Raw genomic sequence first — 23,836 nt, 5'->3', positions numbered from 1 at the left:
GCAAAAAACCAATTATATATACAATACTATTTGAGTAAACTGGGCATCAAGGTGAAAATACAGGCTAACCCGATAAATAGCAAGTTTAATTTTATTAGAGGTCACAATCAATTTAAAAAATGGATCATGGCATTTTTAAAATGTAAGAAAACCAAAGAGCTCTGGAACTGTGTAGCAGTTTCGGAAAACAAAGACAATATGGAGTTATAGTAAGAGGCACCATGTGATCAAATTTCAACTGTCTCCTGTCATGCTGAGGTTTCAGGCAGACCTCTAAATATCTGGTCAGAGTTGAAACCCAACGTGGAATTACCTAAGCATTGTGTTACACTATCTGAAAAAAAAATTGGATAACCAAGACATTTTGAGCTTCAGTGAGCCAAGAAGTTATAGTAAGCAAGGTTTAAGTAGTTGCTTACTTACCTGCTTGGAGTTAGTGTTCACAAAGAAATCCTACCGCCATGGCAGAGGCATGGAAAAGGCAAATCAGACACACGCAGTTCAGAAATCACAGCAACAAGTGCAAGAAAGTCAAAGCAGGCAAGGAAATCAGTGACACAGGGTGAGAGGGATTTATGCCCCAAGGACCAGCAATGAGAGTTGATGAAGATGGGAGAGGCTGGCTGAAGATACAATGAAGGGCACGGAACCAAGCATTCTGGGGAGAGAGAGATGACATGTGCTATACACAATTTTCAACGGGGGCAAATCAACTTCAGAGAAGAAAGGACTTAGAACACCCCAGAAAGACCCAAGTTGGGAGAGGAACAAATTCTCTTTGAAAGAAAAATGGGCTCCATTTATTCAACATGACGGTTTTCATTTGAAGCAGAAAAACATCAATTCCATCAACTTGAGCAAACTACTCCCATGGTCATGTCTACCAGCAAAATATGCTTTTTTGGGGAGGGGGTTGAAATAATCTCCCGTCTTCTTGTGCCGTAAGGAAGGATTAAGAAAATTCAAAAGACAAGTTCAACAATATAGGTCAATAATATTAATCTTCAGTATCCCCTGAGAGTCTAAACAATGCCTGGTGGCACTGTGGATAGGTATGAGGAAAAAGACAGAATGTGCAATTAAGAGACAATAAATGATCATGTTGGTGCAGCCCCTTGGTGGCCCTGTCCCAGCTGCCTGAGGGCTGTTCAAGCACACATGGTCAGCAGCCTGTTTCTGAAATACTCCAGACAAGATTTGGAGTGAAGGGAAAGAGGAAGAAGTAACTGACATGTGAAGAGAAAGTTACAGCTTTCCTTACATATTTTTGCCTTGCTGGAATGAGTAGCTTTGGTGTGCAAAACACACCCCAGCTTTCAGGCCAACGGCTTGTACAACCAGCAGTTGCTCAGCAGATTCCTGAAGGCCTTATTGGCCCTAGCAGCACTGCCAAGGCCAATTTTATACAGATGAGCTGTTCCAAATCATTCCTCCAGTGGGAAACAAAACGTGTCCCTCTTTTGCTGCACCCATACAAGGAGGGATTGGTTTTCTAAAATGGCATTTAAAAATGAGTTGATAACCACAAGAAACCTTTCTTATTCTCTGATGCCACGGTTTTCTTTTGTCCTGGTTGTAACTACCAGGTTTTCCACTCTGAAACTCCTTAGGACTCTAGCCCTGTGAAAGCAGTTTCTCCTTCCAAGGGCAGAAAAAAACTACGGTGATGTGAATTTCATGTGGTCATTTTATCCTACCATTCTCTCTTAAAGAGCCAAGTTGCTAGTTGAATTTAGAGCCAGCTCTTACTGTCTGGCCTTCAAAGAAGAAACTTCTATGAAGTTCTCTAGCAACTTACGCTCCCTAAGTTCCCACTGTCAGAAAATTAGGACTTCTGACCTCTACTGTAGTGGGCTATGGAATTAGGCAACTATCATTTATTTGGTGTGAGGCTTGCAGCTCAGTCTTACTATCTGCAAAATGGAATTCACAACTGGATTATTGTGATGCTTAAACACGATTCATGTAAAGCACTCCGTACAGTACCTGACACGTATTTATGAGCTCAATACTTGGAAGCTATCATACAATACAATGATCTTTCAAACTGATGATCAAGCCCATTTTTTTCTCCTGTTGCTCTTTTTCACGGAGCTGAAGGACACTGGTCAAGATCTCCCATTTGTTACCAGCAGCAGCGTAAGTGTATCAAAGTAATGTATCCTATCTTTCCAGAGGTGAGGATGAGGAATGCCATGGGAACGTTTAATTAATTGTTAGCCTTAAGATTTCTCTTCTTCAGGGGTCCTTTAACCAACATATATTAAATTAAATTAAATCACAAAGCTTATTAGATGGGGATGTTAAAAATAATGATGCTTCTAGGCCTCATTCAAATAAGTTATCATTCTTTTTGAAACTTTAAATCACTCACTAATTGGTTTGGGCCAAACACCACAGGATCGCCTATATTCTACCTAACAGGATGTCTGATTTTTTCAGATGATTTTTGGTGTAGGGCCTTGGTAAATAGAAAGCTAGGACTTGCATTTTCAGGAACCAATGCTGATAGATTCTTAGAGATAAGGTTCTGCAATGACATAATGATTCAACACTTCACAGATAATAATAATCTTTACCTGAATGGTTCTTAATCTTTTTTGAGGTTGAGGTCCCTTTGTAAATCTGATAAAAGCTAGGGATCCCTCTAGAAAATGCATACTATTCACATAAATACATATTTATACAAAACCTTGCCTTTAATTAACTCTTACCATGGAGTCAATTACAAAACCTCTACCTTATACTTTGGTTTAAGAAAAACCATCATTCAAAATTTTCTCTTCTTTCTTCATGTGCCACGGCTAAGGGCCAAGATTATTGAAATAAATATCCTAATTCATAATTTTTCAATGTGAAATCTAGGTCTACAGAATAATGAAAATGTAAAAATATGAAAGAAAAATTATTTGACCGTTTATATTAAAAACAAAACAAAACAATCAGAAGATAGCATTGAATGTTCCAAATGGGAGCCCAAGAATGACTTGTCTATTACATATTAGCAGGAGAGGTCAGATTCTGGAGCTTGGGATAACAGTTATCCTTTTTCCCTAAATCAGAGCAGAGAGGCTTTCAAATGTTATATGCTGATAAAGAAGGAGTGTCCTCAGGCAAAGAACTGGGAGAAGGAATGGAGATATGAGCTGTTAATTTATTGCTACAAAGATATGACTCCCTTTAGGTAAATGGGAAATTTCTTTTCCTCTACCCAACTGCATGGATAGGGAGAATGAATTCATAACATCTCAACATGAAAATTTCCCACAAAACCAAAATGAATACCGTTTAACTGAAACAGTACTACTATGCAATGCACATTATGTATTAAAATAAGTCTTTTGTGGTTGACCTGGAAATCACACATAATATAGTTTCAAAAACAGAGGTTCTGAGATTCAAGAAACTGACTTTCAAATGAACTTCTGGAATGTAAGCAGGGGAATAACTGCAAGTTATTAAATTCCATTTCATGTGGCACATAAGCTTACATAATCAGCTCTACACACCTTTGCTATCCACACTGAGAAAAAAAATCCTGAATAGAAACGTTCTTATTCTTAAAACTGGAATTACAGAAAATCCTCTACAAAGCCTGACTTTCACCATGAATGAGACCACAGCGTAAGAACAAAGCAAACCTGAGACCTTATGCCACCTTGTTCAGACACTGAATATACGCTAAGCTATGTTTCTATTATCTATGAGGTAGGAATAAAACCTCATAGAGCTAGTGTGAGGGTTAAATGAAAAAGTAAGTATGAGAGCTCCTTGAGAATTAAATTTTGGGGTTGATGAGATTGGGACTGTGTATTTTGTACTCAGCACCAAAAATGTAATAGATACTTGATATTATCATTTTTTTAGTCTATATCATGATTGTTTGCAGATTGCTGTCCTCTCTTTTATACTGCCGAGTTACACTGTAAGCCTGTGTAACAGTTTAATACATTTGCAAACTTTGAAGCATTTCATAAACAAAGCAGACATTATAAATGTTTTGATTTTAATGCTGAAATATTTCTCAGATCACGCATATTTTGTGTATATGTACATATTTATATAAAATCTCTCCTAAATATCATTATTCAGTGTTCACCTAAATTATACTAATCTCATACCTGAGATTTTGTTCAAAATCTTACTCTGTGTAGTGTTCTTGTTACAGGCATGCAGGTAATGGTGCTCGTTACCTCTCAGAAACTAACTTGTTCAAACAACTGGCTGAAGTTCAGATCGTCTAACAAGGGTTTTATAACTGGAGGGAAGAAAGAGGAGATGCCATAGAAAAAAATAGGCTCCCAGTATTCATTTGGGAGTGGAAAAGAGAGCAGTTCAAGTGTGATGATAATTACGTAGTGCATTGCCAGGATTAAAATGAAAATGCACGGGTCTTAAGACATTACCATTAGATAGGAGACAAGGGAACACTCAATGACAGGCACCCCATTTCCTTTACTCTGTCCTACATATTCCTACTAGAATCTCTGCATCTTTAGATTTTTTTGGTCTCTCAACATTCAATAAACTCAATAAAACAGCTCAAAATACCTTCATTTGGGAAATATATCTATGGTTTAAAAATCTCATCTCAAATTCCTGCACCAAGAGGGGAAACATACTTCAATTAAGCTGAGCCAAGTGTGTTGAAATTTTTTTTCCAGAAAGTGCTATCGAAAATGTCACAAATGATTTTACTTACCAGTCTACTTAGTGTTAAGTACAACTGAAATGTCCTGGTCTATGCTGACTGGAATGACTACTGATTACTTAAACAGCGATTGGTTGCCAGGAGACAATTACCCAATTGCTAGGCTTTCTGCAACCCTGTCTCCCAGAGCTCTTGAGAACTGTCCACATATTTGTCCCAGAGCACTTTGGCAGCATCCTTCTGCACCTTCTGCTGAAAGCCTGTTAATTACGACTCTTATAAACTTGGGTCTTTTAACCACCTGCCTTCATAATAAATGCAGCCTACATGCTCAGACTTGAATAGCATCATTTAGAATAACTGCTGTTTTCCCTTCAATTCACTTTTCTGAATTCTCAAACCTTCACCTTAGGCAACCAGAAACGGACCAGTATTAGTGACTAAAACTGAAATGGGAAATCAATCGGATGTGTAGTGAGGTCAGAAGATCATTTGAATCTACTAGGAAATTTGCTAAAATATCCTACAACTTCATGTCAAGGCCCAGAGAACACCTTCCTGGGTAGCAGAGAGGGACAGAGAGAGGAGACCCATTGCAGCCAATCGGGAATGAGTCTGATCCAAGCCCCTGCCATATGGGGGCCTTAAAACATACCCTTTGTTTGTCCGTTGAAAGATAAAGTGTCTTGCTTTCTACTGGACATGTCTTTTCTTCTTTTTCTTTGTTTTCCTTTATTCTGTGTGTACCACTGCTTCAGACTTATGGGGGAGGGAGGGAGGTCCCAGCTAAGGGCTCCTGTTTTTAGCAGACAGCCACCTGCATTTTTGTACTTTACTAACATAGGCATAAAATGCACTGCAGAGAAGCCTTCCCTCATGGTGAAATATTCTGGCTAAAAGGCATACACTACCTTTTCTTTTCAATTTCGGATGCACCAAAGGTTCTGAAATAAAAACCTGTTAGCTTTTGCTTCTCCCCAGCCTCAGTCCATCCTCTCCCTGGTGCTTGCTTGTTCTGCTCTCAGGCACTCTTTCTTGGGGACCAGGCCCAGCCTAAGCAGACTAGGAAGTGTGCAGTTCATCTGAGGATGCCCACCCCCCGCCTGCCCCCCGGCATGAGTCATGCAGGCATGAAAGGCCTCCCAGCAGAGCCCAAGGAAAGCCCCTGTACAGATGCCTGGCATCCACAAGTTCCTAGTAAGGCCTGCTCCGCTCTCCGCAGCAACTCTTCAGTCACCCTAAAGGATCTTTCTGCTCAACACTCCAGGACACAATGCTGTCCTTCCCAGGCGTCTGACTGACTGGGACCCTACTCCACCTTCTCTTTGTTCTTCTGAAATTCTCTGTACCCAGCCACCTTGCTGTGACCTCTTCTGGTCCAGTGTTAGGAAGATCTACTAAGATGTCCTCTGCAGGAGTAAGAGGTACCACCCAGATGTGACTGGGGCTTACAGCGTAACGTTCGTTACCTGGCCACATCAGCACGGAGGACCAGCAACACCCAAGTTTCACTAGTATTCTCACTAGTATCACAAATGCTTTGCTCATGTTTCAGAAGCTTCTCTGGTCCTCTCTGTATCGGTGCCATCCACCAACCTGCTCCGCCTTCCCAGCCCCACATCGGAGTCTATCGTGGTCATGACACGCAGTCAAAACTCCTCTCTGAGGTTCTAGCCAGCTGCTAAATTACAGTTATTTACAAACGTCTGCACTTCAAAAGGCTCCATCTACTTCAGAGCAGTCCACTTCTGATAATAACCATTCGATATATATATTTAAAAGCCAGATAAACTAAAATAGCTTGAGAAACAAACCCCGTGAGGGGACAGTACAAGTTAGGAAGCTCTCCTAGTACTATTTTCTCCCAGTGACCCATCTGAACTAAGCACAAGTGGTACTAATAATATACAGAACTCCTTCCATCAATGGAGATCCAGTCTTGAACACACACCAGGGTATGAGCTGCCACGCGTTCACACACATAACTGATGGGCACCTAGACACACACGTGGACACGCACACACCACGCTGGTGGGCAGGAACAAACCAGGGTAGACCCAACAGCCTAGAACTAAGATGTCTATCACATCATGGGGTGGCAGATGACTCAGGGACCGTGCACAAGGACGTTATTTTTTTACTCTTAGCATCTTGGAGAGCACATGTTACCTGCTGTCTTTGGTAAGCAGAGAAAGTTCTTTCCAGGTCTTCAAGATCTAGAATTTTGAAGACTTTTGTATCATCAATTTCAGTCCATACTGTTCCTTCCAGTTTATTCTGCAAACAACAAGTTAATAAGTGCTAGAGTTTACAGTTATATACAAAAAGAACAGACGTGGTTATATATTTTTTTTTCTCAAAGTGCTGCTGTCCCCAATTTTTCATTCTACCAGATGCTCAAAGTGCGCTGGCTTCAAACAACATGTCATTTATCTCAGCTTTATCATGTAAATATCTGAGTTGGTGAGAACCTGAGTCCATACCAGAAAATGGAATAATTTAACAGCCAGGGCTGTTTCCCTTTTCAGTGACAACATAGTGAGCTGCTAATGCTCTCCATTAGAGGGAAAATGAGAACAAATGGCTTACCTCGGGCAGCTTAGACCAGTTGAAGGATTTCAGGGCATTGGTGGGCTGGGGAATGTTTTTCTTCTTGAGCGCCAGACCCAGTGGAGCACCGGGAGGCGGCATGATGCCCCCTAAGGGAGGTGGCCCTGGGGGAGGAGGAGGGCCACCTGGAGGAAGGGGAGGGGGCGGAGGAGGAAGCATTCCACCTGGCAGGGGTGGAGGTGGTGGCGGAAGGAGGGACCCCGGTAGAGAGGAAGGAAAGGGCCCCCCTGGGGCTCCAGGGGAGGGTCCACCTGGGATTGAAGCACAGACAGCTCTCTGAAAAGGTAAAAAAAACAGGACAAGAGAAGGTCAGTGGAAGAAGTCAAGTCTTCAGATGATTCTGAGAGTCTGAAACTTTGCCTAAAATGTATGCTATAGAGAGATTCACATTTCTGAGAAGATGGGTTTAAAGGGGCAGTAAATCAAATGGACTTTAGGGTCTTCATGGATGACTGAATCCGCCCTTTGTATTTGGCACCTCAGTGCTTACTTGTAAAGCACTCATTCATTCACATTATCTCTCACTTCTTGTGACACCATGGTCTGGTTTTCACAAAACCAGTTTTCATTTTCAGAAGTCAATGTGACTCGCTTTGCTCTGACGGGAGGATCTGTATTAAACACGCACACACCGACACGGCCTCCGCTGCCTAGCCCACATGACAGCGAGGGAGTGAGTCTTACAACCGCTGTGATAAATCACAAGGATTTATTCCCCCGGGCAGAAGCTGTCTGCTAAGGTGAGGGGCTCCAGGGAAAGTGAGGCCTCGGCAGCTGCCCAGGAGCGGAAGACCCGGCCCGTGGCCCCGGCCCTCACCCTGCTGAGCTCGTGGAGCTGTGCCGTGAGATCCGCCACCTGCTGCTTGACTTGCTTATGCTCACTCGTCTCCTTTTCGAGTTTCTCTTTCATTTTATTTAAGGTCTGCATCATCTCTTCCTTCTCTTGGGTTTTGGCATCACACTCGCGCTCCTTCTTTTCCAATTTCTGTTGTAACTCATTGTGCTCTACACAAGAAAACAACGGGACATGAAAACAGGACTCTTCCAAGCTGAAGCGCTTTCTCTAAACAGAAAATCGGCTGAGGATGATTGTGAGGCTCTTTATTCGGTAAATATTATTCCTCTCCTCCATCAAAGGGAGCGACTTGCGGGCTCGGTGGTGTTCGTGCTTGGAGGGGTCCTTAGATGACCAATGTTATTAGCTACATTTTGTAAAATACAGAAGAGACCCTGAAGTCACAGTTCTGAAGATGGACACAAGTGTGAGCACCTATTTGTGGGGGAGAATGGTGCCTGTGGTATTTACTTCAGGATCCTGTCATAAAAATGGCCCCTTAACCTCTCTAGGGAAAACGAGTATTAAAAGGGCCTCTTTTCACAAATTAGAAATGAGAACCTGGGAAGCCATTGTTTATTAGCTAGGCTGCTGGCTCGCGTCCAACGAGCACAGGGCTGAAAGGGAGGCTCTTGCTCTGTGAGGTGCTGATGCCAGACCGCATCTGTCCCAACACAGACGGAGTCCCCTCTCCCATTCTCCTCTCAGAAGGCTACTTGGACTTGAAGTATTTCATGCTTCTGACAAATAATTCTTAAAACTTGTGAAAGCAAATGTTATCATCTTAGCATTAAAAACCCTAAGGGCAGAGCACGAGAATCATCATAATCTGGGGAGGAAAATATTAGCTCTCCACTGTAGTTTTACTGATTTCCCAATCCTGCCCTAATGGAACAAGGCATCCAATTTAGCCTAATGCTTATTTACATTGCCAATATGCCTGCTGACTGCAGCCCTCACAGGAGTGAGGGGCTTTGGGAAAGAGGACTAATGAAGTTTAGGCTGCAGATTTTTATTTCAAATACTTGGCCCCAATTCTTACTCTTTTTATTTAGTAAACCCACTAGAGATATAATCCGCTGGGGCAGAGCTACTAAGAATTGGTCTCTCTTTCTGAATCTGATAACACATTTAAATTTTTGCTTTCTCCATCTCTTACTTTGAATCCCCCCAAATCAGTTCACAGAGAAGAGTTCAAGCCACTAAAAGCCTTGAGGTTAGGATAATGACCAACCCACTTCTACCACTCTGCGAATGTGTCCCTAACTTCTTCAGAGATGCGTCCAAAAATGACCTCACTGCACCCCATTTTCCTTCTTCTATCTCCATTCATTCCTCTTCCACAATTGTAAGTCTCGCCCCTTATCACTGGTCATGAATCTCTGACAAATCCAGCTGTGCCTCAGAACCACCTGAGAGATTTTAACATTCTGGGAGTCTGTTCTATGGGTCGGGAGGACAGGGCTTAGGAATTTGTTTTCAAACGCCCCTTAGATGATTCTGATGTAACACCAGGTCTGTGAAGCTGCTGCCGAAAGGATTCTCTCCACAGTGGACATCCATTTATCTCCACCTTTCAGGTCCAAAGAACTTCCCATCTCCTCACAGCCTCCACCCTCTGATTCATCAACATGTGCCCTCTTTAATACAGCCTTGCTACTTGAAGCTTTCAGAAAAGAATTAATTTTATCTACAGTATCTCCTTTCTTATACACCCCCATGCCCTCACTGACCTTGGCCATTATCTCTAGTACCACCTCGGCCGCCTGAATCCTACCCCAGTCCCTAACATTTACTGTGCAACCGTATGTGCCAGGCACTATGGTAGAGTCTTTATATTTGTTTTGTCATTTAATCTTTGCAAGAACCCTGTGAGTTGGGTGTAATCTGCATCTTACAGAGGAGGAGTGTGGAGAAGAGGACATGACTGCCTACACAGGGAGTCACCTGTGTAGTGCACCCAGAGCCCAGGACAGTGCCTGACACACACAGGCATTAGACAAGCATCCACTGAACAAATGACTGAATGACTCCAAAGCTTCCGTCCTAGGTACTGTCCTTGGTTTATACCCCTGAATCCCCATGCTCTAGAGTGTACCCCTAAAGTACTACCCGACCATTTTCTCTTCGTTATAATCTCTCTTTACCCCAACCTTTTAGTCAGTGTTTCTCTTCCTTCTATAGCAGTTTCTAGAATCTATTAATAAAAATGTATGTGGCAACCTCACTTATGTGAGAGCAATCTGAATTCATGTGTGGAACCTGTAATATAAGTGTACTTCACATTCAGTATTTTCTGCTATCAGTGGTGGCCCTGCTTTTCTGCTCAACAGAAAAGGACAAATGTGATGAGGGAAAAGGAAATACTCTGGCATCTCTTGAACCCTCTTTTCAACACACTACATATTGGGGTGAGTGCTATTGTGTTTCATTGGCTGTGGCTAAATAACTTGGACAAGGAAAAGGAAGTCAGTTAACCAGAATAGTGAAAGAGCAGAGGCCAGGAATAGGACTGTTTTTACAAAACGGCGAACTTTAGTTGCTAGTATTTTGAAGGAAGTGGGGCAACTTATGTCCGTTCTCTGAGTGGCTGGCACAGTAATGGGCACAAATGACCCTCCCGGCATTTGATGCTGAGAGTTAATACCAAAGGCATGTTCAAATACTCACCAAGAGCTGGTCTATGAATATCTCATAATGTATGTATCTACAATGGTCAGTGATTTTCTACATGATTTTTCTTTTTATAACTGGTGCCAAATTAAGGTCATGTGGTGAATGGGGCTGCTGAAACCAAGCAGCCTGGGTTTCTCTTTTAAAATTCTGGGTCATCCCTGGTTTTCTTGATTACATTTCTTAAAACCTAGTGTGACTTAACAAACAGTTACGGGGTGAGGGGAGGTCTGGAAGGAGTAGTAGTTAGGAAAACTTGAATCAATGTATACCAAACAGCAAATGCTACAATCTCTTCTCAAAAAATTTACGTAATTATAATAAAAGGATAAAATATTTGGCAATCAGCGTGACAACTAAAATAGCTCGATTCAAGAGGAAATAGGGCAAAAATACCCTTAAGACATAGAAAAGGAAAGACTGTTTGATGCACTAAAGACAGTAAGAAGTATCAGCGCAAATTTCTAAAATATACAGAGAGCAGAGTTGCCCAATAACCAGTAACACAGCCTCTTTTCTTGTCGGGGCCTCATTATTTACCTTTTCTCATCTTTTCTGCTTGTTCTTTCCACTGTTTAACTTCATTTTCATTAACCAACCTGTATAATAGTTAAAGGAGTATTCATTACAAAAAACGTAAAAGGCCCACTGCCAAAATGCATGCTCTCTAGGTACAAAAATAGTCCACTGCACAGAAAACCCTCGGTATGCTTGAAACCCATTTAAACCCGGATGTTACTCAGATATATTACATATGTATATATAGGAACTCATATTTGACGTCTAGAACATTTCAGTTCTCCCAGCTGCTATTTTAAAGTAGGATAAAATAAATGTCTTACATGGTGACTATTATCTCATAGACCAAAAAATAAGACACTTACATTCGTACGACATTCTTAATGTTAAAGTTTTCCAAAGGTGTGGTGTCGGGGTCCTGTCCTTTGTCATTCTGAATAACTATTTGCTGTATAATTCTATCTAGTAGTAGCCAGTACTGAACGGTGTTGCCACTTCTCTTGTCTAAAAAAGAAAAGAATGGTGGAAAAATACTTCAAGTTGTTTCTAAACTAGGATGAATATTTTTCAGTAGTGGTTACCCTCCAGAGCCACAGAACCAGAGATGTTTACAACATCTGCACAAACACTTCCAACGTCTCTGGAATTCTGACATGCAATGATCACTTACGTGATTGAGAGGCACTTTCTACCCCTTTCGAAATGTGTTGCAAGGCATATATTTATTTTTAAAATCAAAGTAGGCTATAATTCAATTCAGTTTTGGAATGTCACAATACCCCTTGAGCTGTGTGGAGACACTTTGGACTGTCACAGAACTAAGGTCTGGAATCCCCGGTGTGCACCCAACCTAATCAGCACTGCTCAGAAGGCAAAGCCCTTTGGATGACGTCCAAACATTCAAAAACACGCATGTAAGTCACAAACACACTCACAAGGCATTTGGAGGCAGTGGTGCAGGATGGACATGAAGTGAGGGTAAGCTTCACTATGGGTCAGCCTCTTCCTGGTCAGCTCAAACATCTGAGTCGCACTTTTTGTGTCTATGTGAACCTATTCCATATGAAAAAGAAATCTAAGTCAAATACCCCAAAATCCTCAACACCTGCAATGCAAGGTAAGCAAACCCACAGCAAACAAAGCTAATCCTGCCACTTAGATAGCAGGTTATACCTAGTCCATGCCAACTCGACACTCGTTACACCAGGGAAATTCCATGAGTTGATGAGTTAAACCCGAATAACTGTGATGATACCTACCAGTTCAAATCTTTTGGCAAATTCTAGTTCATCTTCATTTCGGAGCATTTCAAAAAAATCTAAATGCCTGAAATCCAATAAAAGAGAAGCTGTTAAAAGTAGAGCATCCTACAAACACCAGCACGTGGGAATCAGGACATTAATACTAAGGCCTTTCTTGTATATTCAGAGATTTTTCTAAAAGAAATAAGACAACAAAATTTGAATGCCTTTGCTTAACTATGTTCTAAGGAAAAAGACATACTCTGACTGAAATGAGATCACAATAAGAGACAAACTTAAAAGCCTGGATGCCTAGTACATAGCACACAATTAATAAATATTTGTCAAATTCAAAAACAATCAAGTCCAGATTCTGCTCACAGACTCCTTTTATAGAAAAAACAAGCCCATATATCTACATTTGCCTGACTGATGAATTAAGGCCACAAAAGAAATATTCATGCCATTCACTTATTCATTCAAGTATTTATTGAACCCCTACTATGTATTCTAGACACTGGGGATGGTAAGTTCTATGAAGACAAATACATCAGTGTCAAGGGAAAAGAGAATGATGGGAGGTGAGGTGAGTTGTGTACACACACTGGCTGGAAAAGTTCTCTATGAAGGGAAGACGGGAATAAGCAATTTGGACATCTGTGGGAAGATCTTTTAATGCGAAGAAAATAGCAAGTGCAAAGGCCCTGAGGCAAGAGTATTTTGACATGTTCACAGACCGTCAAGGAGAAGAGCATGTCAGAGTGCATGAATGAAGGAGAAGAGCGGTACAAGGAAAGATCTGAAAGCTAGTGGATATCTTAGAAATAGTAAAATGATTGTAAGCAAGAGCAAATGAATAAGAGTGAAAATTCACATTCACAGAATGCCTATCAAAGGTGCCAAGTGATTCCATGTTTTATAGTCAATCTTCAAATAACAGCCCATAAAAGAAAGTGGTCATCATTAACATCATTGTTATCATTATTTCTTGGGGGGAACAAAAACAGAAAGATTCAGAAAAATTGACTAACTTGACCAGAATATATAGCAAGTTAAGAGGTAGGACAAGGACGTGGATTCAGTCTGATGCCACAACCCGCGTCAAGTTCTCTGTACAATGTGCTGCTCCTTTCACTGACAAAGTCTTAATATAAAAGCACCATTTGTTGAACTAATAATACTCAGGGGCCAGCTCCTTATGATACAGAAAGGTCACATGCAATTCACAGGCACTACGTACATGGAGAAAGCATGAACTATCTCAGATGATAACAGTCTGACTTACCTATCTAACGTTGAATTTTCATGTTCCCTTAATTTATCTATTACAGGTTGAATTCCTAACATCAGAAATTCATAGCGAAGATGAAGTCTAAAGTCCAAACTTTCCTGAAAGTGAAAGGGTGATAAAATACATATTTATGCTTTTTGGACTACATAGAAGTCTTTTTAAAAAAGATTATTCTTTAATGATACATGTTTTCAAGAGTAGTACAGAAGGTTCTTACCACTCCTGCGCCTTGGCTTAGTACTGCATTGATGAAGGACATGATGGCAGTCTTGAGGCTCACTTCATCTCGATACCGCCCTGTGCTTTTATCCAAGTCATTAATTAACGTCTACCAAGGATACAAACATAAAAACAAAGGACTGAATCATCACTAATCTTATACTCATTTTATTAATTTTTATACTCAGAAGTAAACTTTTTAAATCTTATGTTTAGTCAGAACTACATGGATCCATAGAAAGCCACCTTTTATTTCTCTTAAAATTACTTCAAAAAACTCTACTTTCAAAATTCCTACATCACTTATATTCATTTATACATGTATATAAAGTACAAAAGACTGTGCTTTATTGACCTGGCTTGCTTTTTATATTTGGGTATAAATATGGTGACATAATCTCACTGTTCATACCGATACTAAATCAAGAACGGTAACCTGTAAAGTTTTCAGGGAACACTGCATTTAGTGGATTCAAAAGATATGTGCTCTATCATGTGTAGGAGGCAGGGCCACATTTTCAAATTCAGTAAATCTAAAATCCCAGGTTGATCAACTATTGAAAGCATATTTTATTCTGGTACTAAAACCCAAGAGGAAGGAAATACTTGAAGAGTCATCACCATAGAGGGAAATCTCAAGTTACGTTCCCCCTTCAGGGCCAGGAAAGCACCTGTCAGAAGGGGTAGATGCCAAAGTGAAGAGCGAACGTGCCCACCTGAAATCGGGTTCTTTCACTGGCGTACTTCTGGTAGTGCAGCATGGCCTGTAGAACCTTCTTGTGGCCCCCAGGAACCAGGCACACGGCGCCCAAGATTTCCAGTACGGCCACCTTCGTTTTAATGTTCTCTGTGCTCAGACTCTGAGCAATCACATTAATACTCTCAGAGTGAGCTAGGACATGAGCCCGACCTTGAGAGTTGTTCATTAGTGCCTTTATACAGCCAATGAGAGAGGTATGTATTCGAGACTCTGAAGTCTCGTAGTCCATGGTCTTTAGAAAGTTGAGAATACATGACAGGCCATCCAAGTCGATGAATCTGGTTACAAACCTGGCAGGAGAAGAAGGTTAAAATAGATCAGACTTGGGGGCGCCTGGGTAGCGCAGTCGTTAAGTGTCTGCTTTTGGCTCAGGGTGTGATCCCGGCGTTCTGGGATCGAGTCCCACATCGGGCTCCTCCGCTGGGAGCCTGCTTCTTCCTCCCACTCCCCTGCTGTGTTCCCTCTCTCGCTGGCTGTCTCTCTGTCACATAAATAAATAAAATCTTTAAAAAAACAAACAAACAAAAAATAGATCAGACTTAGGTCTCTTTGGAATACTGTAACAGCCCTTAATGGAGAAGTTTTGCAGGAGCAGGAGAAAGGAAGATGTATTTCCTGAAGTACCAAAGACCTACGTGGATGAAGTCTTCTTAATTCCTGACCTCTTCCTCGGCACAAACCCAATGGTCAGGTCTACTAGAAATGTGAAATTCTCTCTATTTGAGATTTGAGATAAACAAATCTCAACCAGTACAAAGAACCAATGAACAGATCACACAACCGCAGTAAATCAGGAACAAGAAGACACACAGAATATCTGTCTTAAGCTAAAGTCATCTGCTGATCCTGTGTTATTATAGCATCCAGCCCCTGAACACCTTTATGTTGACCACTGACCTATATCAATGAAAGTCAAAGAGCATCCTTAAGCTCCAAGACATTTGTCAAACAAATGATAATCTATATTACTCACATTCTGTAGCAAAACTCTTCTTTTGTAGGACATGCTACTGGAATCTATATAAAACAAATAAGGGGTGCCTGACTAGCTCAGTCCATAGAGCACGTGACTCCTGATTTCAGTGTCATGAGTTCGAGCCCCATGATGGGCCTGGAGCCTACTTAAAAAACTAAATAAATAAATAATTGCTAAAACAAACAAAAGCAAGCCTTTGTTACTGCACGTTAATTGATATCTAAGGCACTTTTTTACTGTAAAGTTGATCAATGAGAATAATTCATGATGCAAACATACGTGTGAAGTTCTGAGTGTTTCAGAAGTAACATAACTTGTTTATATTACTACTCCAGAAATTTCCAGACTTACTTAGTCTTGGATACATCTGAGAATGCAAAACACACACAAATAGGGAAATACTGATGTAGTTAGGGCTGGCTAAAAAATCTCTGTCATACAACTGCATAGAATTTTTGATAAATCAATAGATTTTTCTTAGTTAGCATTTTATAGTCACATAAAAAAAAGGGAAATCTTTATTTTCCAGCCATTTCATGCAGTCACACAATGCAGATATAGCCCAGCTGCTTAAATCAGTTGGCTTCATTCATAGCTCCTGTGTTAATGAAATGTACGTGTAAGCACCCCAACATCCCATCAAACCTTAAAGACTAATTAAAGGAAAGTGAAGGTGTGGGAGACACACAGTGGAGAGTGACTGCCCATCTTTTTTAAGTAACAGCTTTATTGAGATATAACTCACATGTCATAAAATTCATACTTTCAAATGTACAGTTCAGTGATATTCACAGAGCTGTGCAACCACCGACATCATCTGATTTCAGAACACTCTAGTCATCCCAAAAGACCATTTCCCCCCCCCCCAACCCTAAGCAACCACTAATCTTTCTGTCTGTATGGATTGGTCTTTTCTGGACATTTCATATAAATAGGATCATGCAATATGTTGTCTTTTTTTATCTGGCTTCTTTCGCTTTGCATAAATATTTTCAAGGCTCATCATGTTGTAGCATGTATCAATAGTCTATTCCTTTTTAGGGGCGAATAATAATTCATTGTATGGATATATATCACACTCTATTTATCCATTCATCAGCTGATAGAATTTGGGTTGTTTCCACTTTTTGGTCATCATGAATACTGTTAACATGAACGTTCCTGTTCCCTCGGCTATATATCGGGGAGAATTGACAGATGATAGGGCAACACTATGTTTAACATTCTGAGGAACTGTCCAACTGTTTTCCGAAGCGGTTGCACCATTTTACATTCTCACCAGCAATGTGCAAGGGTTGCAATTTCTCCACATCGGCACCAACACTTGCTAGTCTCTGTCTTTTTAAATTTAAGCCATTTTAAATAGCTGTCTGCACATCTTTTAATCGAAGAAAATAAATTATTGAATGTTCAATGATTAAAGTATTTCATCCATGGTTCAAGTGAATGCTTTTAATTTAAGACTTTCTTGAAAGTTTGGCTATTGCAGAAAAAAGAAGAAAGTAGGGTAGGAAAGAAGGAAGAAAGGAAGGATAGAAAAAAAAAAAGAGAGAGAAAGAGAGAGAGAAAGTAATACATGCTACCCAGGAAAGAATTACCTCATTGGTTTTGTCCTTAGTGCTGTCTTCAAACTCTCTATAGTTTTGCTTCTCTCTTCTTCCTCTTCCCTCTCCAAAGCCAGGAGAGATTTTCTCTATGCAAAGAAAACTGAAGTTACCTCTTAATTCTATGATTTAATTAGGGTACAAGCAAGACAAGTCCACAGATTACATGCTATTATCACTTTTAATACAAATAAGCAATCAATAAATCTATGACTACAATTATTATAAAACCAAAATACAGAGCAAAAGTACTAAGAATTCCAGATTTGTTATATCTACTGAAAGTTCTTTCAAAATTTAGATACAGCTTTGAGGGGCGCCTGGGTGGCACAGCGGTTGAACGTCTGCCTTCGGCTCAGGACGTGATCCCGGCATTATGGGATCGAGCCCCACATCAGGCTTCTCCGTTATGCGCCTGCTTCTTCCTCTCCCACTCCCCCTGCTTGTGTTCCTTCTCTTGCTGGCTGTCTCTATCTCTGTCGAATAAATAAATAAAATCTTCAAAAAAAAAATTTAGATACAGCTTTGAGAAATGTTTTGGAATCTTCAGTAGAGATTAACTTGTCCAACTATAGTTGTATAACTACTCCGTAAGTACACTCTGATGAAGATATTACTATTTATATTTGATAGAAAGAGGATTGGATCTGCAGTTAAACACAGCATTCTGGCAACTAAAGTTAATAACATTATCACACTATCAAACCAAGGCAGTTTGTGTAATCCTTAAGCAGAAAAGTAGAATCTTTTACACTTTGTGTTACATCAAATTATTTAACAAGAACAATCAAATCGGACATGATACTAAGATGGACAATTCCTTCAGAGTAAATCCTTAAGTTTTAGAAATGATTCAACATCGTTTGGAAATTAGGCTGTGGAGTGTGTGTGTGTGAGGGATGGGGTGGTGCTGACACCTGCCCTACCCAGGGATCTGTTAGGCAGTGCTTCCCGAACTTTAACGTGGGCATGAATCTCCTGGGGGTCCTGTGAAAATGAGGGTTCTGATTTGGCGAGTCTGGAGTAAAGCCCAAGATGCTGCATTTCTGACTAGTTTCCACGCAGTGCTCATGCTACAGGTCTACAGGCTGTACTCTGAAAAAGAAGGCTCTAAGAAAGCAGATCTCAGCTGACATTACAGTCATGGATGTTAGTATGGTTTACATTTGTGGAAAAGTCTTTTCCATTCCTTTGAGCCCATGATCACCTAGTTGCACTGAAAGTATCCTCAAGTCTTAATGGCCTCAGGGGCCTCCACCCACGGAACCACTGGTCCCTTGCCATCGTCCTATTCTGAACACGTGCTATTCTCATCTCAGTCTCCTTACCTGCTACCAATTCTGATAAAATGCATGGCTGGGAAACGGACTGGGGTATTGGGGAAAAAGAAAAAAAAAAAGTTTGGTTCTTATCCCTGTGTCTCAATGATCCAGTCTCCCCCTTTCTTTCAGGACCATAAATCATCAAAGGGTGACTTTACTTCATTTTTTCAAGTTCATAGTATCAGTATTAAGTAACTAAATGTTAACTAAAACCTAAATTTGACTTCACAATTAGGAAGGTTAAAGCTCCAAAGAAATATATCAGTATCATTTAAGGCAACTGAAATAAAAATCGGTAAAGTCTTATTTTTCAAATGTGTTATTGTTTCTGCTGACACAGTCCTCTTGTTGGTGATGCGCCTGGACAGCTGTGACCAGAGGACAGTAGGGGAAGAAGCTGTGTGCAGAAATAAATTTCTTTACGGCTCTGTGAGACCCATTCCCTGGAAAATTCAGCCCGAATCCAGCCAAGTATGTTTAATCTCCTATGGCACAGCTGAACTCGTTTAGACTCTGAAGCATTCACTTTGAATCTGCAGCTCAGAACCAAGCCATTCACGAACATCACTGCTTGTTTCTAAGCTTAATCCCACAAAACTATACGCCAGTTAAAGACACACATTTCTTAGTCAGGCTCACTAATGCCAAAGAAGGATGTACGTATTTCTTCTTTTAACGATGTTGGAGAGGGTGGACCATCTGAATAAAGACGGACTACATTAAATCTTTCACTAGGAGAGCCGGGAGAGTTATGGAAAGTCAAGAAAATTGAATTAGAATCTCCTTTCCCAGTGTAAGGACATTACCTTCCTTTCAAAACAGAGGCGACACACTCTTATGTATGTGATACAATTAGATTTGAATCAAAATTGTGTTTGTTATACTGAGAAAACTGAGGATATGCAGATGAATGTGATATTGTAATATGACTTTTCAAAATAAAAATAATTATACGAAGTTTAAAGTTTTCAAGCTTTACATTCAGGAAGAAGCCTTGATTTGCAGCTTTTGCAGAAAAAGGAGACACGCCTACCTTTCTAAAGATAGCTGCTCGGCCAACCATCTAGTATGCACCTTGGCATATACAGGCCAGGCTTGCGGCGGCCTCCTTGGGCGCTCTATGCACTTAGCAAGTACCCGCTCACCTGAGAAGCAGGCCAAGGACAAAGTGTCTCCTGGCAGAGCATCTTCTGATAAAAGCTACTAAGGTGCACATTGGACATGCAGGTCTGAGAGAGAGAGAGAGAAAAAGTGGGCACAGAAATCACTCCTGTCTGGGAGTCTGGAGCTAAGCTCCTATTTGAAACATTTCACTGGTGTGAAATCAATAAGCCAGTCAGCTAAGCACACTGAACTTCCCCTTACATTCTTGTTCCTCCCTGAGAGCACATGGAGAAGCCACATGCAAAGGAAGCCCAGGTCCTTCTCGAACCCGTTGGGCTGTACTTTTTTATTATACTGTTTTTCACTCTTTAAAAGCTAACAGATCACTCCGGGGTCCTTTAACGAACAAAGCATTCTTGTTAAGAAGCTTAGTAAAGTAACTGAACTTGTTCCACTAATGGCTTCACAGACCACTGGGTGCCGCAGTTCTGCACATCAGACTCTGGAGTAAAGAAAAGAGAGGCCTGCCCCACCTCAGGAAAGTCGGGAGTTGGGGGTGGGATGACCAGACCTCTTTCACTTGCCAAAGGGTTTTAAAAACTGAGTGAGAGACAAATTAGAATGGAATCTTTGAGCTCAGACTGATAGGTTTGAATTCCAGCTCTACTGCTCCTAATTAGATGACCTTGGGCAAGGTAACCTTTCTCCAAGTCCCAGACTCCTTATCTATAAACAGCATTTCTAGCACGGGGTGCTTGGAAGGATTTAAAACAACACGTAAAGTGCCTGTTACACTGCCTGTCACATGCTCCACGCTCAGGAGCAGTGGTGGCTGGTGATGCTGAATACCAAGGACGATAACAATGTGGACAGATCCCCCTCGACAGATCCCTAAGATAGAGAGCGCAAGCTGACCTGCCGGCCAGGAAAGGATGTGGAGGAACTGTAGGTCTTTCCAGTTCCTGGAGACAATGTCCCGGGCTCTGTGCTGTGTGACACTGGGAAACCTCCAATGCATGAGCAGAGAGATCAGCCCGAACAACAAGACAGGGTAACCAATTTGGTGAGAACAACAAAAAATTCAGCATAGGTTTTTGGTCTCATCAGACCTCCTTGTTTTTTACACATGCAGGAGTTCTGAGGTCTCCTTAACTCTGGAGTCGTTACTGCATTTCACCTTTAACCCCAGAAAGAGGCCAGCTCTGTCCTTAAAGGAGCATTAGAAGCTTTGTTAGGTGCTAAACACAGAGAATAGCAAAGTGACTGACAATTTAATTGCCTTGAGATACTCCTGGAAAGGATTTCGGATGAGGAAGCAAATATAATTAAAATGTAGATGACTCATGAATGCAGCATGGGGGTGTCCAAGATGCTGGCCGAAGGAGAAAGGAGGCTCTTAAAGAAGTCCCTCACACTGGCACATTGCAGACCTCCCTGTGCAGGAAATGAGCCAGGCTGACTCCATACAAGGCAGGGGTTAAGTCACTAAAGGGCAAATTAACCTAACTGCTCCCAAAATTTGATGAAAAGAAAATGCCATAGTATTTAGCACTTCTCCATTTATAGAAGTGAATTCATTAACGAAGAAGCAACTTCCCTTGTAACATCAAACAATGCTGACTTAATTAGAAAGAGAGACGGCCTGCCCCGCAGCCTTTTTTTCCCTAACAGCCAGGAACAAGAATTGAGAACTTAACCTTCACACGCAGGAAATGTAAATGGCTCTAAGTTATTGCTTAGGCTGTGCATAGAAAAATCCCTGACGGTCGTCACAAGCCCCACACTTTGCTAACGTATTCATACAAATGCTGAGATCACCCTTTTCTCATCTTTGCCATTGTGTAGGATGCCTTGTACAAGGAGGCTTTGGATGCTATTTTCTGTGGTGCTTTTAGACTAGAAATCCCCAGGGCAAAAGCTTATGCACTTTCTTCTATAATTTATACAGTCCCATCCACATTTACTAGGCTGTTCATTATTCATTGTGGAACAGCAGAAGAAGCATCTTCAAAGAAAAAGCTAGAAAAGAGGAAGTTACTAAAAGCCAACGTCTCTGAAAGTTTAGTAAAAGTGTGAGTGACTCACATACTCTAATCAATTTTTAACTTTTGCAGTAGCAGCAAAATACTAGACAATGTTTTTTAAAAAAATGTTTGCCTTAAGTGTTAAGCAGCTAATTCACCAAAAAGGACCTGGGGAAGGAAGACGAGGAAGAGGTAGAGAAAAGTATTTATTATGGAAGCTACCATCTTGCTTGGGTATTATAAACTCAAAGTTGAATCTAACAGGGTGATCTTAAAATCATAAGTGTACCCACAGAGGCAAAGACTGCTGCACCAGGGGCAATCGCCAATTTTTATCTACATGAATAGGACTTTAGTTACTAAGGCTCAAAGGCTGATGACTTGTTTTCCACTGTATATTTTAGCTGGATCAATAGGTGCCCGTCAAGGTGCTCAGAATGCTGAAATTCACAGACACCCATGGGATCAGAATGCATATTTTAGGCACTGAAAATACATTTTAAGCAATTACGTAAGCAAAGATTTCCCAAGGACATCTCAGCATAACTATTATGTCTTTTATTTACCACTTATTCCATAAACTCCCTTTGTTATTTATAGGAATAAAAGAGTGCCTGGCTGCCCTGTAAAATCAAGAATCCAGGAAATAAGCAAGTCCTAGGTGAAAAGGAGAATGGGAGGCTAACAGTGAAGGAATAGTTTCATTGTATTATTTTAAAATGGTATTAACTTGTAGAACGGTACTGCCATAACAAGGCTCCAAATGACTGGTAAGAGCAATTGCAAGTTAAAGCTGAACATCAGCCAGATTTAAGACTACATTTCCTCTTATAACATTAAACTCACGTATATTTTAGTGTGTGCTGATTTTATGTAAGACATACTGGAAAAAATCATTTTGCCAAGTACCACTCCTGTCCCCCCCCCAACACTGAGTGTTTGGACTGGAGTTTGAAAGATAATGACGTTTGGTAGTTCTTCCTCAAGTGAACTGATTCTGCAGTTGTGTGCTAAATTTGCATTTTAAGCTGTATGCCACTGAACAGAAAGTATACCTACAGCAGCCATGGAATTCAGCTGATCAATGTAGAATTCAGGCCAGCTTGTTGCTCCTTTGTTTTCTTCCTGGTCCTAAATAGAAAGCAAAAAAGAGTAATATACCACCAGATATATACACACAATGGCCATAAGCACATCTGACTTTCAGAGCATCTAGACAATGGCCTATATAAGCCATCAGAAGACAATGAGATAGAAGATATTTGTCTTCAAATGTTGGCCCTATCATCAGACCGTTCACTTACCTAGGGACAAGACACTGCTATAGAGTTAGGTGTGACAAAGGGGACATTTTCTGAACCACGGATCAAAGGGAATCTATTATTTTATCCTTTTTTAATTTATAGTTTTAAAAAACTGAAGAACAATGGACATAAAATATTGTATTAGTTTCAGGGGTACAACATGGTGATGTGACATTTATATATAATACAAAATGGCAACCACAATAAATCTAGTTACCATCTGTCACCATAAATGTTGATACTACACTAGGGGCACCTAGGCGGCTCAGTTGGTTAAGCCTCCGACTCTTGATTCAGCTCAGGTCGTGAGATCAAGCCCCACGTCAGGCTCTGCCCTGGGCATGAAGCCTACTTAAGATTCTCTCTCTCCCTCTGCCCCTCCACCCCCACCTCCACCCCAGCTGGCCACTCACTCTCGTTCTCTCTTATTAAAAAAAAAAAAAAAGTCTTTGTAGTATTATGGACTATAAAGGGGAATTTAAATGGAAACTTAGCCACACCGTGGTATAATATTGTTTTCCTTGGGGGCGCAACAATATTGGGAAGGGCACAGTGTTTGTTGTGAGGACAAAGGATCTCCAGGTCCTGTGTTGCACTGAGGACAGCATTGCTCAACTATATGTCTGGACGAAATCCACAAAAGAAGCAAAATTGTCTTAAAAAATGACCACGGGATTTGGCCAGTTGTTAATTAGACTATTTT

General features: G+C 40.9%; 1 protein-coding gene across 1 annotated transcript in view; it reads right to left on the bottom strand.

Annotated features, from left to right (window-relative positions):
* The window catches only part of DAAM1 (dishevelled associated activator of morphogenesis 1), a 172,808-nt gene that overhangs the window by 34,429 nt on the left and 114,543 nt on the right, over positions 1 to 23,836 (bottom strand). The window contains exons 4-16 of the mRNA XM_034642666.1: positions 22,889 to 22,960; positions 17,374 to 17,468; positions 14,756 to 15,089; positions 14,038 to 14,148; positions 13,815 to 13,918; positions 12,548 to 12,614; positions 12,224 to 12,341; positions 11,654 to 11,792; positions 11,310 to 11,368; positions 8,079 to 8,266; positions 7,241 to 7,537; positions 6,821 to 6,928; positions 424 to 453 (exon numbers count right to left, since the gene is read on the bottom strand). Of these exons, the coding sequence (XP_034498557.1) occupies positions 424 to 453; positions 6,821 to 6,928; positions 7,241 to 7,537; positions 8,079 to 8,266; positions 11,310 to 11,368; positions 11,654 to 11,792; positions 12,224 to 12,341; positions 12,548 to 12,614; positions 13,815 to 13,918; positions 14,038 to 14,148; positions 14,756 to 15,089; positions 17,374 to 17,468; positions 22,889 to 22,960 (1,722 nt within the window). The remainder of the gene's footprint in view (positions 1 to 423; positions 454 to 6,820; positions 6,929 to 7,240; positions 7,538 to 8,078; positions 8,267 to 11,309; positions 11,369 to 11,653; positions 11,793 to 12,223; positions 12,342 to 12,547; positions 12,615 to 13,814; positions 13,919 to 14,037; positions 14,149 to 14,755; positions 15,090 to 17,373; positions 17,469 to 22,888; positions 22,961 to 23,836) is intronic.

This window comes from Ailuropoda melanoleuca, chromosome 14 (genome assembly GCF_002007445.2).
Source record: "Ailuropoda melanoleuca isolate Jingjing chromosome 14, ASM200744v2, whole genome shotgun sequence".
Lineage (NCBI taxonomy): Eukaryota > Metazoa > Chordata > Mammalia > Carnivora > Ursidae > Ailuropoda > Ailuropoda melanoleuca.
This window is presented reverse-complemented; position numbering and strand designations above follow the sequence as displayed.